Source organism: Aethalodelphis obliquidens, unplaced genomic scaffold (assembly GCF_003676395.1).
Source record: "Aethalodelphis obliquidens isolate GAN/ISIS:26980383/991018 unplaced genomic scaffold, ASM367639v1 scaffold79, whole genome shotgun sequence".
In the NCBI taxonomy this organism is placed as follows: Eukaryota; Metazoa; Chordata; class Mammalia; order Artiodactyla; family Delphinidae; genus Aethalodelphis; species Aethalodelphis obliquidens.
Window position 1 is genome coordinate 825,016 of NW_020838023.1, and position 17,437 is coordinate 842,452.

General features: G+C 34.7%; 1 protein-coding gene across 3 annotated transcripts in view; it reads right to left on the reverse strand.

Annotated features, from left to right (window-relative positions):
• Positions 1–802: 802 nt before the first annotated feature.
• CSMD3 (CUB and Sushi multiple domains 3) overlaps positions 803–17,437 on the reverse strand; it is a 1,084,122-nt gene continuing 1,067,487 nt past the window's right edge. For all 3 annotated transcript variants that reach the window (XM_027092553.1, XM_027092552.1, XM_027092550.1), the window contains 5 exons: positions 16,414–16,572; positions 7,823–7,935; positions 6,834–6,921; positions 4,426–4,561; positions 803–962 (listed from right to left, as the gene is read on the reverse strand). In XM_027092553.1, the coding sequence (XP_026948354.1) occupies positions 803–962; positions 4,426–4,561; positions 6,834–6,921; positions 7,823–7,935; positions 16,414–16,572 (656 nt within the window). The remainder of the gene's footprint in view (positions 963–4,425; positions 4,562–6,833; positions 6,922–7,822; positions 7,936–16,413; positions 16,573–17,437) is intronic.

Consider the following 17,437-nt stretch of genomic DNA (forward strand, 5'->3'; position numbering starts at 1 on the left):
CAGCTAAAGTGGTTTCTGAGTGACAAAACAGACTGAAGCAAGGAGTTAAACACTATCCCATGGCTCACTGAATAATACTGGTTACAACATAATGAGAGAAATCAGGAGGATAGCACGATGATCTTGCCATTTGCAGAAACTATGACAACCAGTCTAAAAAAAGATAGCAATATGATGCTGAAGAACAAAGACCAGAGAGTCAAATCAGAGTGGGCAATCTTATCGCTTCTGTGGCATAAGCTAGTTCATAAACATTTCAGGGCATGACTCAATCTGAAATAACCAGGGAAAAAAAGAAAACAATGACTCAATTAATAGGAAGGAACAGCTGATAGAGTGGTGTGAAATACTGACTTATGGGTGTGATGTAGCTCATGACAGTTAAAGAGAAGTCAGTGATCTATTGACTCTTGTAAGTATAGCTCTTATTTTCTACCCTATATCATTTTTTTAACCCAGTCCCTCTAATATAGTTTATAAAGCACAGAAATACTGATAGTGGATGCTCCTCCAATATATGCAAATAAGTTTATGTTTTAGAATAATCTCCTTTTTAAAAAAAGCAAATAAACTGTGAGTAAGCACTCTCAGAGTGCAGCCGATTTTTGTAAAACTCTCCATGGTAAACATGAAGAAGAATTATGGTCCAGTTTATGAAAAAACACTCTTCTCTATCATTCCTCGGGAAAAGATGACCCAGCAAGTCCTGAAAAGTGTGCTTTAATTTGTTTATCAGTGAACTAAATGTGCACTGTTTTGTGTGTCAATTTCCAAGCTTTTGAAGAAGGCAAAGGTTGCCACGTTATACCATTGTGCAGACTGTGTTCAAGTTGGGATCGAACCGTACTGCCTTCCCTTCCACTGACTTCGAGTTGGTGTCATACATGGGATTTTCAAAAGCTGCTTGGCCATTGTTATTTTCATGAACTGAACATCCTGTATACTGTGTTTTGGGTGCAGTCCTGTTGATGAGAACATTGATTAGCTATATGTTAACTTTCTTCAAGAAATAGCAGAGTAGGGCTCAAACACAATGACTTGAGTTATTGTTAATGGATAATGTAACTTGAAAGTATTAATTGAGAAACCATAAACTCAATATAACACATTTGAACATTTTACCTGTCACTTTTAAATCCTGAGTGACTTATTATTTACATACAATATATATTTATAAAGAGCACCAATATGAGTAAGTGTAAATAAATGATATCATGGCTATTCTCATTAATTTTCTTATGAAATAATGTTATCATTATGAAATAGCATGTAAAATATAATTAAATTATGATGCTGATGAATTTTAATCTTATTACTCTTCATTCCTCAAATATTTACTGAGCATCTATTAAGTACTAGGCATGATCCTAGGCATTGGATATATATATTTTTTTTAAGAAAAACATGAAGTCATCACTCTCATGGAGCTCATATTGCAATGATAGAAAGCAATGAATAAATTAAAAATAATAAAACAAGAAAAATAATAGATATTGAAAACTGTTTTGATAAAAAGGAAAATGGTTTATAGGACAGGAAGTAACTGGGAGCCAGTTTAGGAGAGGTAATAAGGAAAAGCATCTCTAAGGAGGCAAAATTTAATCTGAGACTTGAAGGACAATAAGGAGTCGGTTCTGCAGTAATAGGAAGGGGGTTCCAAGAAAAGTAGACATCTAATGCTGATGCCTAATTTGGGAAGATGCTTGGAGTATCCCAGAAACATAAATATTCAGTTGGCTTAAAATTATATACAGTAGAGCAAGTAAATTCAAAATCTCAAAGAAGAAATTACTATCTATACTGATATTCAAGTCATGAAAATAGTTTCCAAAGAGTTACTGATAACTGAACATTTGCCATTAGTTTATAAAACACATGGAATCTAGGCTGGCTGGTATAAGTTGCTCATCTTGAATTCTTGCTTCATTTTTTTATTTGTCTCCTTTTTGACTAACGTTTATTTCTAGTTTCTCTTTCCCACATCCCACTGCATAATTTGCTGACATTTGTAATGGAACAAAGGCATACCTGCCCTTACCTGTTTCTCAAACCTAATTCCTAAAAAGGCTTTGAAATAAATCTCCTGTTTACCCCAAACACCACAAATTTCAAAGATTTATTTTAGTGTAATTTGTATTTGCCGTTATGCGCTTTTACTACCCCTAATGCATTTTCTGAATTTTTCTCCATACTAAAAACTGTTAGGTGATTTGTATGATGACAATATGAAAAAAAAACTATCTAAAGCTTCTTTCAAAAGCATCATCTATATGTTGTTATATAATATAAATTATATTGTTTACAACTTGCTCTTGCCAGGTGCATAATTCTAATGGATCATATTTGTCTCTCTTTTTTCAAACTAGATTCACAATAGAAACAGAAGGAACATTGTTTCCTTCTAATTAGGTAAGGATCATAAAGATGTAAAACAATTTCCTTCTGCTAATATTGAGCCACAGCTTTAAGTAAAATAATATCAAGCTTTAGAAAAGTTTACACATCAATGAAAATTAACTTAAAGCTAATCATTTCTAAATATAAGGGCAAAATCTATAAAACTCTTAGAAAACATACAAGTTGTATGACCTTGAATTTGGCAATGGTTTCTTAGGTATAACACTAAGCACAAGTAACAAAAGAAAAAAGAAATAAATTTTACTTCATCAAAATGAAAAACTTGTATATCAAAGAACACTATCAAGAGAGTGGAACTACAACCCACAGAAAGAGAAATATTTGCAAACCATATATCCAAAAAGGCCTAGTATCCACAATACATAGAGAACTATTATACCTCAACAACAATAAGACAAATAACCCAATTTTAAAAATGGGCAAAATACTTGAATAGGCATTTCTTCAAAGAATGTAGGCAAATGACCAACAGGCATGTGAAAATATGCTCAATGTCATTAGTAATTAGAAAAATGTAAATTAAAACCACATGAGATACCACTTCACTAGGATGGTTAAATGGAGGAGTACCATATAATCCAGCAATTCCATTCTTGAGTACATACTCAAAAAAACTGAAACAGATATTCAAACACAACGTGTACACAAATGTGTATAGCAGCACTATTCATAATAGAAAAAACATAGGAACAATCCAAATGTCCATCAACTGATGAATGGACATATTTAAACACAACACATTCAAACATACAATGCAATATTATTCAGCCATATAAAGGAATAGTATGCAGATATATGGTATAACATGGATAAAAGTTGAAAACATATTACATTCAAGAAGCCAGATATAAAATGTCACATATTGTATGATTCCATTTATATAAAATATCCAGAAGAGGCAAACCAACAGATAGAAAGCAGATTAGTAGTTGCCTGGGGCAGGGGTGGGAAGAGTAGGGAGTTACTGCTTAGTGGGTACAGTTTCCTTTTGGGGTGATGGACATTGTGAATGTACTAAATGTCATTGAACTGTACACCTACAATGGTTTCAATGATTTTATGTTATGTGTATTTTATCACAATAATAAAAAAGATTAGCATAGCTTGCTTTATAAATAAATTTAGTTATGATTTTTATCATTAATAGTATCTTATATTGACAAGGCCTAAACAGCTGCTAATGCACAATTGTTACAAATTTAAATAATATTAAATAAATCATTCTTAGATAATACAGATTGGCATTTATAATAAAAACATCAGTTTTGAGAAAAATACATTACATTTAGGTATTCATTCAATTATCTGGTTACCTGCATACTTTTTTCTTCTTTTTTTTTTTTTTTCATACTTTTTTTCTTAGTAAGGGATGGTCCCAAATAGTGGAGAATTGCATAGTGAAGCCCCTCACCAGGATGTTGTAATGGATGTACTGAACAGGGACCAACGAATAATCTATATAGTCATATATGAAATATATCACAAATATAATATATTAATTCCATCATCTTCTAAAAGCAACAGAGATAAATGAGAGGATTAGAGGATTTTATCATCTGTCTCCCTGGGTAAAATCTGTCAGTATTGTTAGGTGAAATAAGAGGTTTGGACACAGCTTCTTCCTACTTCTCTAAATAAATCTGGCAGCAGATATCACCACTTCAATTTAAACCTTAACTTAGATTTGTATCTCTAAAGTTTCAATATGGATAATGTAAAAATAACTTATACAATTAGTTATGTACCAGGAATTTGACAGGCAAAAAGGAGGAAGGGTTAATTTGAATGCTTGTGCAACTTAACAGAGCAATTTTAGTTGTGTGTATATTGCTGTGGTGGAGGGAAAGGCAGGGGAAAAAATGGTTTCAACAACCGTGGAAATATTTGGCACACAGAGATTTAAACAACCCAGGAAAAAAAATGCAAGTTAGAATTTGAACTAGAGAGTAAAAAGAACATGAAATATAGATTTGGGAAATGCCTTATACTTAAAATCAACAAACTTACCTTTGTTTATAAAGATAAAATCCAAATCCTGCAAATATAAGTGCAAAAAAAGGCACAAGAATAGCAATGGCCACAGAACTACTATTTGTACCATGAGGTTGATTTGAAGAATTTGAACCTTCTGACATATTCAGTCCTATAAAATAAGAAAATAACTTATAAAATCAACCCTACTTTATCACAATTGAGTTTTTAGTTTTGTGAACCAATTAATTTCTTCCTTGTTCAAGATATCTACTTGGAAATATCTGCAAGATGTACTTGGAAATGTACATAGTAAACAAAAATAATTCACAAAACTCCTTCAACTCATTTCTGCAATTTTGCACAGTGCCTACTATGTATAAGATATTTTTCCAGGAAAGGACACAGAATAAAAAATATGCAGAGTCTCTGAAATGAAGAGTTCATACAATTGTGGGAAGAATACAGAGCCACAAATAAGTATACACATCAAGGATGAATTCATGATCAATGTGCTTTAGGAAAGGAAGGAGTAATTCCATCTGGTGGTATGTAAGAATGCTTTCTGGAGGACTTATGAGCTTGACCTTGAAGATCAATAGAACAAAAAATAGGGGAGGAAGCAGGACCATCAGAAGCCTAGAAATGGGAAGGTGAGTGGCATATTTAGAGGATGTGACAAGCATTAGGCATGTCTGTGTGGAAAGGACATGTGGTAGGGAATAGGAGGGCAAAATGATAAATTATTTGAAAAGGCATAAAAATGATTCTAAACAGCCCAAACTTTCCACCCACCTATAGTGAGGAACAACTGGATGTGTTTGGGGGAAAAAAAAAGGCTCAGTGATAAGATACAAGATTTAGAACAGCGACTAGGGTGAGATGGACTTGAGGGAGTCTGGTCTGAAAGCAAGAGTAGTTTGAAGATTGCAGGAACATCCTAGATAAAAATGGAAATTAAGATGTGAACTGCAGCACTAGGAAAAGCATGAAAAGATAGATTCAGGGGAACTTGTTTGTGTGGATGAAAGGGAGAAGAAGGCATAGGATTTAGTTACGTTCTACTTGGGGCTGAGTAAGTGGTTATGACATTTGCACAGTTAGGAAATGAGAAAAATCAGGTTTGTCAACATGTTGGCACAGTGACTAGGGAAGAGAAAATAAATAACAAGCTCTTTTTTTAGAAAGAAATAGTTCCTTTTCTATAGGTGCTGTTTTAGACATGTAGTGCTTGAGATGCTTTAGGGAATATTATATGAAAAAGTCTTGCATTCATTTATACAACTGTGTTAATATACTGTGTTAATAAATGTTTTATCCTGCTTTTAAAACTAACAATTTTGGCAAGACATTATCTGAAATGACATCTTATTAACATTGCTCATTTGGAGAAAACTGATTTGCCTTTTTTTTCTTTTTTTTTTTTTGCGGCATGTGGGCCTCTCACTGTTGTGGCCTCTCCCGTTGCGGAGCACAGGCTCCGGACGCGCAGGCTCAGCGGCCATGGCTCACTGGCCCAGCTGCTCCGCGGCATGTGGGATCTTCCCGGACCGGGGCACGAACCTGTGTCCCCTGCATAGGCAGGCGGACTCTCAACCACTGCGCCACCAGGGAAGCCCTAATTTGCCTTTTTGATAAATATTCAACTAAGTCATGCCTTAGGCCAGGTTAAAAAGTGTTAGTACCTTTTTTATAAATTATTTTTCCAGGGACTCATAAAACTTATGTAAAAGTTCAAAGCAATGGAATTTTTAAGATAAACATCAAGTAGTAGATTTTAGAACATGAATTTATTCTTTATGCATTAATACCACAACATAGTAATGGGAGACAGTACACCTTAGGAAAATTATACACCAAAAGCTATGTTAATAAATACATTCAAATGAGACCATTAAATGTTTATACACATTTTAGAAGAGTTAGAAATAAAAATGACAAAACCCTGTGCCTCCCACCATGGAAAATTTATATATCTGAAGAGCACAAAGTCCCCAAACAGGGCTCACTCCTCAAAGTTATTTTCCCTTTCCAGACACTATGAGTTAAAGTGCCACTACATTTGTTTGGAGCAGTAAGAAAATTGTGACAATATTCAAATTGCAGAGAAGTATTTTCTCATATAATAAAATTATTTACAGTTTAATATGTTCTTTCATATCTATATCACTTTTTCTCCTTTTTACTTGCTTGAGGGCAAGGCAGTTTGTCATGTTTATTAGAAATATGCTGAAAAACTAAACATTGTACAGAGCTGGAACACAGAGAAACAATATTCTGAAGAATGCAAATATTTAAAAGGTTATCAAATGTATCAATGTATAGTCCTGACAATGCAAAATTCAAAGTATAGTAAGTATGTCTAATGTTCAGAATCCATTGTACTTTCTTATGATATCTGGAGTAATAAAAGAACTACATGAAAATGAAAATGAATACATTACCCAGTCTTTGTAGTCCAAATTGCCCATAATCTTTGCCCTGAATAAATCCTTGAAATACATAAGTAGCTCCATCAGGCTCAGCAGAAACCTAAAAGTATTTGTAAGTTTGGTTAAAACTGAAGACTGGACACAGATATATTTTCCCAGCCTTAGAAAATATTCAGTTTTACTCTGAAATGAATATTATGCAGAATTCCTTCCCCCATATCTTCTACTATGTAAAACACAGAACACTGTGAAAATCTGCCATCATTAAAAAGCAAAATTTAAAAATTCATCTTTAAATAATTATGATACTGGAAAAAAGGGATTTGTTATTAACATAATGATACAGATTCATAGACTTCTTTTAGGCTAAGAAACCTGTTGTCAAGAAAAAGGGCGATGATATGATGAAACAGAATGAGGCAAATGGTCAATTAAAATTTAAAATATAATAATACTGTTCTTTGTAGAGTAGATTACTGTTCGACATATATGCACTCCTTTCCCCCCACTCCCCATCAACCTTCACGGAAAGAGTATACTTTCTACCTCACTGAGTTGGATTTGGTCCTGTGACTTGATTTGGTCAGTGGAATGTGGGTGGAATTGACAATCGGTCAGTTCCAAGCCTAGGACTTAAGAGGCATGTTTCCCATTATAAGTGAAAGAAGCCAGTCACAAAAGACCACGTATTGTATGATTCCATAAATATGAAAGCCTAGAACAGGGAAATCTAAAGAGACAGAAAATAGAGTTGTGGTAGCTTGGGATTGTGGGGGTGATGAGGGGTAGATGGGTGATAGCTACAGGGTATGAAGTTTCTTTTTGAGGTGATGGAAATATTCTAAAATCAACTGTGGTGATGGCTACACATCTGTAAATATATGTGTGTGTGTTTAATTAGCTCAATTTAGAAAATTAGATTTTTCTGGAATTTTAATGACAAACCAAAGCATAAATTTGTTATTAAAATTAGCAGCAGACTTTTAAAGAACTATACTTACAAAGCCATCCATGGCCCAATTTTCCTCCTTCATTTTCTTCACAGAAGCTTGAGTTGGTACTTTAATAAGATAGATGTGTAATATTAGGCGAGCTTCTTGGCTTTTATATACTCCTGTAAAATGTAAGGACATTTAGTCTATTAATTTTGCAAACAGTTATGCTTTACTTTACTATCTATAACTACTTAAATATATCATAAATACATGTGATAGAAAAGAAATAAAACAAGACCAAGTCAAGGCCACCTTCACCCATAATGCTTTTCACAAATCCTGCAATATATATTGATCTCTCTTTAGCTGAAATTTTCAACTCAAATCTTAACTGTGGGGTTTAAATTACCTATGCTATTAAAATTAAATATTACTGTTCTTAATAACATCATTCCAAGATTATTGTAAACAAAATGATTTCTTCCCCCAAACAAATTTAAAATGTTCAAGGATATGAATCAAATGTTAAAATTCCAGATATTTTCCTTAATAATAAGTTAGGTGCCAACTCTGAGAAAAAGAGTATTCGAGGTGCTACTGGCGCCACAAAGATGAATATGTTGTTCCTATCTAAAAATAGGATGCTTATGTGAATTTCTGATGAAATAGGAGATATAATGATAGAGATAGAGAATATGATGAATTAAAAGCCAGAAGAGAGAAGGATCATTTCACACTGGAGTGCTTAGGAAATACTTATTAAGAAAAAAGAGCATTTGAGCTGGATCTCAAAAATCAAGTAGAATTTTTAATTCAAGAAGGTAAATATAGGTAATGGCATAAAGGAGAGAAGCAAGATGACTACAATTTTTTTTTTTTTTTTTTCCTGAACAGGAGTATTCCAAGAGTAGGAATAAGCTGGAATGTAAATGTGTTTAGGTGAATGATAGAATATAAGTTTCTAAGTAAAAATTTTGTGATTAACTGATGATTGAAATTTGACTCATTACTTCATTCACTTAATATTTCACCTATGTAATAAGGTATCATAAAAATTAGCTGGGAATACAACTATAATGATACATAGATCTTGACCTAAAGTAAATTACAATTAATAGGGAAAACATACAAAAGTAACCAAAATTACTGGGAAAATGTTATAATGAACTTTATGGAGACAAGGATAGAAAGTTAGCCTAACTATTTATGTTTGTTTATCTATATTTGTAGAAATTTGTTTTAAAATTTTTCTAAATTATAATACATATACATTTAGTGCTAACTCTCTTACACAAGGAAAATAAAAATTTATGTTTCAAAGTTAAATAAATCAGTAGTCACATATTCCGTTCATTCATATAAAGCTTCTTTCAATTTATATCATGTAATTGTGTATATTTTAAAAATTAAAATACATATTAACTTCTAATACCTTTACTTTGGGTTTAAGGTAGGCTCATTCAACAATACAAAATGAAGCTTTATAGTTCTTGTAATATTTACAAAATCAACACATATAATTTTATTTTCTATTTTATTTATACCACAAATTATTCCATTATTAATAATTGTATGGGATATATACATTGCCAAGAAATTTAAAAATACATATTTCATATTTTCAATATCAATACTTTTAAAATGTATTTTTAAATGAGAGCAATAATTCAAATTCATTGCAGCCCATTTTGTTCCAGATGCATTTCTTTTTTTTTTTTTTTCTAAACATCTTTATTGGACTATAATTGCTTTACAATGGTGTGTTAGCTTCTGTTTATAACAGAGTGAATCAGTTATACATATACATATATCCCCATAACTCCTCCCTCTTACGTCTCCCTTCCATCCTCCCTATCCCACCCCTCTAGGTGGTCACAAAGCACCGAGCTGATCTCCCTGTGCTATGTGGCTGCTTCCCACTAGCTACCTATTTTACATTTGGTAGTATATATAAGTCCATGCCACTCGCTCACTTTGTCCCAGCTTATCCTTCCCCTCCCCATGTTTTCAAGTCCATTCTCTACGTCTGTGTCTTTATTCCTGTCCTGCCCCTAGGTTCTTCAGAAAAAAAAATTTTTTTGTTTTAGATTCCATATATGTGTGTTAGCATATAGTATTTGTTTTTCTCTTTCTGACTTACTTCACTCTGTATGACAGACTCTAGGTCCATCCACCTCACTACAAATAACTCAATTTCGTTTCTTTTTATGGCTGAGCAATATTCCATTGTATATATGTGCAACGTCTTTATCCATTCATCTGTCAAAGGACACCTAGGTCGCTTCCATGTCCTGGCTATTGTAAATAGAGCTGCAATGAACATTTTGGTACATGACTCTTTGAATTATGGTTTTCTCAGGGTATATGCCCAGTAGTGGGATTTCTGGGTCATATGGTAGTTCTAATTTTAATTTTTTGAGGAACTTCCATACTGTTCTCTATAGTGGCTGTATCAATTTACATTCCCACCAACAGTGCAAGAGGGTTCCCTTTTCTCCATACCCTCTCCAGCATTTCCTGTTTGTAGGTTTTTGATGATGGCCACTCTGACCGGTATGAGATGACACCTCATTGTAGTTTTGATTTGCATTTCTCTAATGATTAGTGATATTGAGCACCCTTTCATGTGTTTGTTAGCAATCTGTATATCTTCTTTGGAGAAGTGTCTGTTTAGGTGTTCTGCCCATTTTTGGATTGGCTTGTTTGTTTTTTGATATTGAGCTGCTTATAAATTTTGGAGATTAATCCTTTGTCAGTTGCTTCATTTGCAAATATTTTCTCCCATTCTGAGGGTTGTCTTTTCGTCTTGTTTATGGTTTCCTTTGCTGTGAGAAGCTTTTAAGTTTCATTAGGTTCCATTTGTTTATGTTTGTTTTTATTTCCATTTCTCTAGGAGGTGGGTCAAAAAGGATCTTGCTGTGATTTATCTCATAGAGTGTTCCGCATATGTTTTCCTCTGAGTTTTATAGTGTCTGCACATTTAGGTCTTTAATCCTTTTTGAGTTTATTTTTGTGTATGGTGTTAGGGAGTGTTCTAATTTCATTCTTTTACATGTAGTTGTCCAGTTTTCCCAGCACCACTTATTGAACAGTCTTTTCTACATTGTATATTCTTGACTCCTTTATCAAAGATAAGGTGACCATATGTGTGTGTGTTTATCTCTGGGCTTTCTATCCTGTTCCATTGATCTATATTTCTTTTTTTGTTCCAGTCCCATACTGTCTTGATTACTGTAGCTTTCTTGTATAGTCTGAAATCAGGGAGCCTGATTAATCCAGCTCCGTTTTTCTTTCTCAAGATTGCTTTGGCTATTCGTGGTCTTTTGTGTCTCCATACAAATTGTGAAATTTTTTTGTTCTAGTTCTGTGAAAAATGCCATTGGTAGTTTGATAGGGATTGCACTGAATCTGTAGACTGCTTTGGGTAGTATAGGCATTTTCACAATGTTGATTCTTCCAATCCAAGAACATGGATATCTCTCCATCTGTATCATCTTTGATTTCTTTCATTAGTGTCTTATAGATTTCTGCACACAGGTCTTTTGTCTCCTTAGGTGGTTTTATTCCTGGTATTTTATTCTTTTTGTTGCCATGGTAAATGGGAGTGTTTCCTTAATCTCTCTTTCAGATTTTTCATCATTAGTGTATAGGAATGCAAGAGATTTTTGTGCCTTAATTTTGTATCCTGCTATTTTACCAAATTCAGTTGATTAACTCTAGTAGTTTTCTGGTAGCATCTTTAGGATTCTCTATGTATAGTATCATGTCACCTGCAAAGCAGTGACAGCTGTCTTTCTTGTTTTCTTTTCTTTTTTTGCGATACGTGGGCCTCTCACCGCTGTGGCCTCTCCCGTTGCGGAGCACAGGCTCCAGATGCGCAGGCTCAGTGGCCATGGCTCACGGGTCCAGCCACTCCGTGGCATGTGGGATCCTCCTGGACCGGGGCACAAACCCACGTCCCCTGCATTGGCAGGAGGACTCTCAACCACTGCGCCACCAGGGAAGCCCCTGTTCTTCTTCTTTTCTGATTTGGATTCCTTTTATTTCTTTTTCTTCTCTGATTGCTGTGTCTAGGACTTCCAAGACTTTGTTGAATAACAGTGGTGACAGTGGACATCCTTGTCTTGTTCCTGATCTTAGAAGAAATGCTTTCAGTTTTTCACCATTGAGAACGATGTTGGCTGTGGGTTTGTCGTATATGGCCTTTATTATGTTGAGGTAAGTTCCCTCTATAACTACTTTTTAGAGGGTTTTTATCATAAATGGGTGTTGAGCTTTGTCGAAAGCTTTTTCTGCAACTACTGAGATGATCATGTGGTTTTTCTCCTTCAATTTGTAAATATGATGTATCACATTGATTGATTTGTGTATATTGAAGAACCCTTGCATTCCTGGTATAAACCCCACTTGATCATGGTATATGATCCTTTTAATGTACTGTTGGATTCTGTTTCCTAGTATTTTGTTGAGGATTTTTGTATCTATGTTCATCAGTTATATTGGACTGTAGTTTTCTTGCTTTGTGACATCTTTTTCTGGTTTTGGTTATCAGGGTGATGGTGGCCTCATAGAATGAGTGTTCCTCCCTCTGCTATATTTTGCAAGAGTTTGTGAAGGATACCTGTTAGCTCTTCTCTAAATGGTTCATAGTATTCACCTGTGAAGCCATCTGGTCCTGTGCTTATGTTTGTTGGAAGATTTTTAATCACAATCTCAATTTCAGTGCTTGTGATAGGTCTGGTTATGTCTTCTCTTTCTTCCTGGTTCAGTCTCAGAAGGTTGTGCTTTTCTAAGAATTTATCCAATTCTTCCAGCTTTTCCAGTTTATTGGCATATAGTTGCTTGTAGTAATCTCTCATGATCCTTTGTATTTATGCATCGTCAGTTGTTACTTCTCCTTTTTCATTTCTAATTCTATTGATTTGCATCTTCTCCCTTTGTTTCTTGATGAGTCTGGCTAATGGTTTATCAATTTTATTTATCTTCTCAAAGAACCATCTTTTAGTTTTATTGATCTTTGCTATTGTTTCCTTCATTTCTTTTTCCTTTATTTCTGATCTGATCTTTATGATTTCTTTCCTTCTGCTAACTTCGCGGTGTTTTTGTTCTTCTTTCTCTAATTGCTTTAGGTGTAAGGTTAGGTTGTTTATTTGAGATGTTTCTTGTTTCTTGAGGTAGGATTGTATTGCTATAACCTTCCCTCTTAGAACTGCTTTTGCTACATCTCATAGGTTTTGGGTTGTCGTGTTTTCATTGTCATTTGTTTCTAGGTATTTTTTGATTTCCTCTTTGATTTCATCATTGATCTCTTGGTTATTAAGTAGTGTATTGTTTAGCCTCTTTGTGTTTGTATTTTTTATAGTTTTCCTGTAATTGATATCTAGTCTCATAGCACTGTGGTCAGAAAAGATACTTGATACAATTTCAATTTTCTTAAATTTACCAAGGCTTGATTTGTGACCCAATATATGCTCTATCCTGGAGAGTGTCCCATGAGCACTTGAGAAGAAAGTGTATTCTGTTGTTTTTGGATGGAATGTCCTGTAAATATCAATTAAGTCCATCTAGTTTAATGTATTATTTAAAGCTTGTTTTTCCTTATTTATTTTCATTTTGGATGATCTGTCCATTGGTGAAAGTGGGGTGTTAAAGTCCCCTACTATGATTGTGTTACTGTCGATTTCCCCTTTTATGGCTATTATATTTTGCCTTATGTATTGAGATGCTCATATGTTGGGTGCATAAATATTTACAATCATTATATCATCTTCTTGAATTGATTCCTTGATCAGTAGCCTCCTTCTTTGACTCTTCTAATAGTCTTTATTTTAAAATCTATTTTGTCTCATATGAGAATTGCTACTCCAGCTTTCTTTTGATTTCCATTTGCATGGAATATCTTTTTCCATCCCGTTACTTTCAGTCTGTTTGTGTCCCTAGGTCTGAAGAGGGTCTCTTGTAGACAGCATATATATGGGTCTTGTTTTTGTATCCATTCAGTCAGTGTATGTCTTTTGGTGGGAGCATTTAATCCTTTTACATTTAAGGTAATTATCGATATGTATGTTCCTATTACCATTTTCTGAATTGTTTTGGGTTTGTTATTGTAGGTCTTTTCCTTCTCTTGCGTTTCCTGCCTAGAGAAGTTCCTTTAGCATTTGTTGCAAAGCTGGGTTGGTGGTGCTGAATTCTCTTAGCTTTTGCTTGTCTGTAAAGCTTTTAATTTCTCTGTCAAATGTGAATGGGATCCTTGCTGGGTAGAGTAATCTTGATTGTAGGTTTTTCTCTTTCATCACTTTAAATATGTCCTGCCACTCCCTTCTGGCTTACAGAGCTTCTGCTGAAAAATCAGCTGTTAACCTTATGGGGATTCCCTTATGTGTTACTTGTTGCTTTTCCCTTGCTACTTTTAATATTTGTTCTTTGTATTTAATTTTTGATAGTTTGATTAATATGTGTCTTGGCGTGTTTCTCCTTGGATTTATCCTGTATGGGACTGTCTGTGCTTCCTGGACTTGATTAACTATTTCCTTTCCCATATTAAGGTGGTTTTCAACTATAATCTCTTCAAATATTTTCTCAGTCCCTTTCTTTTTCTCTTCTTCATCTGGGGCCCCTGTAATTCAAATGTTGGTGCATTTAATGTTGTTCTAGAGGTCTTTGAGACTGTCCTCAATTCTTTTCATTCTTTTTTCTTTATTCTGCTCTGCAGTAGTTATTTCCACTGTTTTATCTTCCAGGTCACTTATCCGTTCTTCTGCCTCAGTTATTCTGCTATTGATCCCTTCTAGAGAATTTTTAATTTCATTTATTGTGTTGTTCATCTCTGTTTATTTGCTCTTTAGTTCTTCTAGGTCCTTGTTAAACATTTCTTGTATTTTCTGCATTCTACTTCAAAGATTTTGGATCATCTTTACTGTTATTACTCTGAATTCTTTTTTGGGTACACTGCCTATTTCCTCTTCATTTGTTTGGTCTGGTGAGATTTTACCTTATTCCTTCATCTGCTGTGTGTTTCTCTGTATTCTCATTTTGCGTAACTTACTGTGTTTGGGCTCTCCTTTTCACAGGCTGCTGGTTCGTAGTTCCCGTTGTTTTTGTTGTCTGCCCCCATTGGCTAAGGTTGGTTCAGTGGGTTGTGTTGGCTTCCTGGTGGAGGGGACTTGTGCCTGTGTTCTGGTGGATGAGGCTGGATCTTGTCTTTCTGGTGGGCAGGACCCCAACCAGTGGTGTGTTTTGGGGTGTCTGTGAACTTATTATGATTTTAGGCAGCCTCTCTGCTAATGGGTGGGATTGTGTTCCTGTCTTGCTAGTTGTTTGACATACGGTGTCCAGTACTGTAGCTTGCTGGTTGTTGAGTGGAGCTGGGTCTTAGCATTGAGATGGAGATCTCTGGGAGAGCTTTCACCATCTGGTATTATGTGGAGCTGGGAGATCTCTGGTAGACCAGTGTCCTGAACTCAGCTCTCCCACCTCAAAGGCACAGGCCTGACACTCAGCTGGAGCACCAAGACCCTGTCGGCCACACGGCAGATCAGCAGAAGTTCAAAAGCTTGACAGTATGCTCTGTTGTTAAGGGTGTGGAGATACAGTTTCTATTTTGCATTGCTAGTGAGAAGGCAAAAGGGTAAAAACAACAACAACTCTGTCAGTATGTCTTCATCAACCAAATGAGCAATGCCAATGTGGGACACAGGACCACTCACTCAGTGGAAGAATCCCATGCTGAGCTTCAAAGCTTCCAAGATCTTGGCAGCTGGGAAGTGAAAGGCAGAGGGAGGGAGTGTGGGGCAGGAGCAGCTCCTGTGCATGTGCCCATGGGAGTCCAGATGCATTTCTAACATCTGAGGCATTAGTAATCAACTGGAAGGCAAAGAGCTGCTCTCTTAGAGCTTGTATTGCTGGAGTATAGACAAATCATGTCATGTCATACTATACTATACTATACTACACTACACTACACTACACTATACTATAATTTCAAATAGTGAAAAGAAGAGAATGAAACAAGATAAGACTGCCTATGACTAAGAGTGAGTCTATTTGTAATGTGAAGCCTACTTTAGATAGGGTCATCAGAAGTACTGTTGACAAGATGACATTTGAGGAAACATTTGAATGTCAGAAAAAAACACAGTATTCAAAGATAATGAGGGAAGTGCATTAGATAGAGGAAACATAGACCTGAGAAAGTTGAGCAGATGGATAGGGCTCTGGGTTCTGTTTGCCTGTTTAAGGTAGTGTAACTCTACCTTTTCTGTCTTAAATTGTAGTGTCCTCCTAAACATTCTCATTTGAAGACATAATTTTGTGACCATAGAATAGCTTGCAAATCACCGATCCAATCTCTTTGGTGTTATAAGAATAGAGAAGGAGTTAGTTATATTCAAATTAAAAGTTCTGTTCTATTTCATGACCTGTCATTCTAGCCACATAGGAAAATTCTTGAGGGAGCTTACTTCAGAATCACAGAGTTTTGTATTTGTGTAGTAATATTCATGCATCAATCAAAAAAACAGAAAGCCTTGTTTCTGAATGAATTATGAATGTCATCAAAATTATAGCAAATATTTCACAGTATAAAAATCACTAAAAAAATGATGAGATGATGGAAATGAAGGCATAAAGGCATTGTTTGCTGTTCTTTAATGTGATACCTGAAAGTAGTAGTTCCATGTTGCTGTTACTGAGTGTTGCATTGACTCTCCCAGTGGAAGCATTGAAACTAGTAACTGTCAAGGTCATGGGTTGTTTCCTTCCTTTAAAATTGTAAGAGCCTTTCCATATATAATTTTGGGCAAACACATCATCAGGAACTGTGAATAGATTAAATAAACATACATGTTAATTTTACAGTGCCCTGTAAATATAAGCATTAAATACCAGATTAATGAGTATTAGTTTATTGAATAATCATGTTTTTCTAAATATACAATAATATAGAATTTACATTATAAAATGAATTCTTCACATAAGTGTTTTAATTTTTTTAGAATAAACCAAAATAATAATCTAGATTTGTACATACATCATCAATGAGTGATAAATAAACAAAACCAATTAATGACATAAGACATATTTAGAATCCAGCTAAATATCAAGTTTACTTACATTTTGTTTCCTATAATAATATCTTTCTTTCAGAAGGAAAATAAAATGATTTTACTGGGCCAAGTCAGTCTATATACAAGTCCCAAGAGGCCTGCTTTTCTCCTAGCAGTAGGAATAGGTTCATAGGAAGAGCATAGAGTTAAAACCCCCCCTTGCATAAAAGCCTTGGAAGACTGTCAGGAGAGATGCTCCTTTGACCTTTTTACCCCTTTACAGAATACTGAGTTCAGTTATTTCAATAATAGATGCTCCTGAAGAAGAACAGGGCTCTACCTGTTTTGCTCCTGACAGCTTTGAGGTTTACAGGTATTTATGGAAATAAAAGAATTGTCACTAGAATTGGCTAACTCTCATGGGAAAGAGATGAACTGTGGTAGAATCAAAGAATATTCTAATGTAAACCTTTCATCCAAATAAGAAACACTCTTAATGTTAAATGCAGACAAATAAGTCATTATATTTATATAAATTAGTTATGTAATTTATAGCTAATATAAATTAGGTATGTCAAAGTCTTCTCAGATCCTGGTAGGAGGCTGAGAGAGCTTCCATTAATTCTGTACATCACAT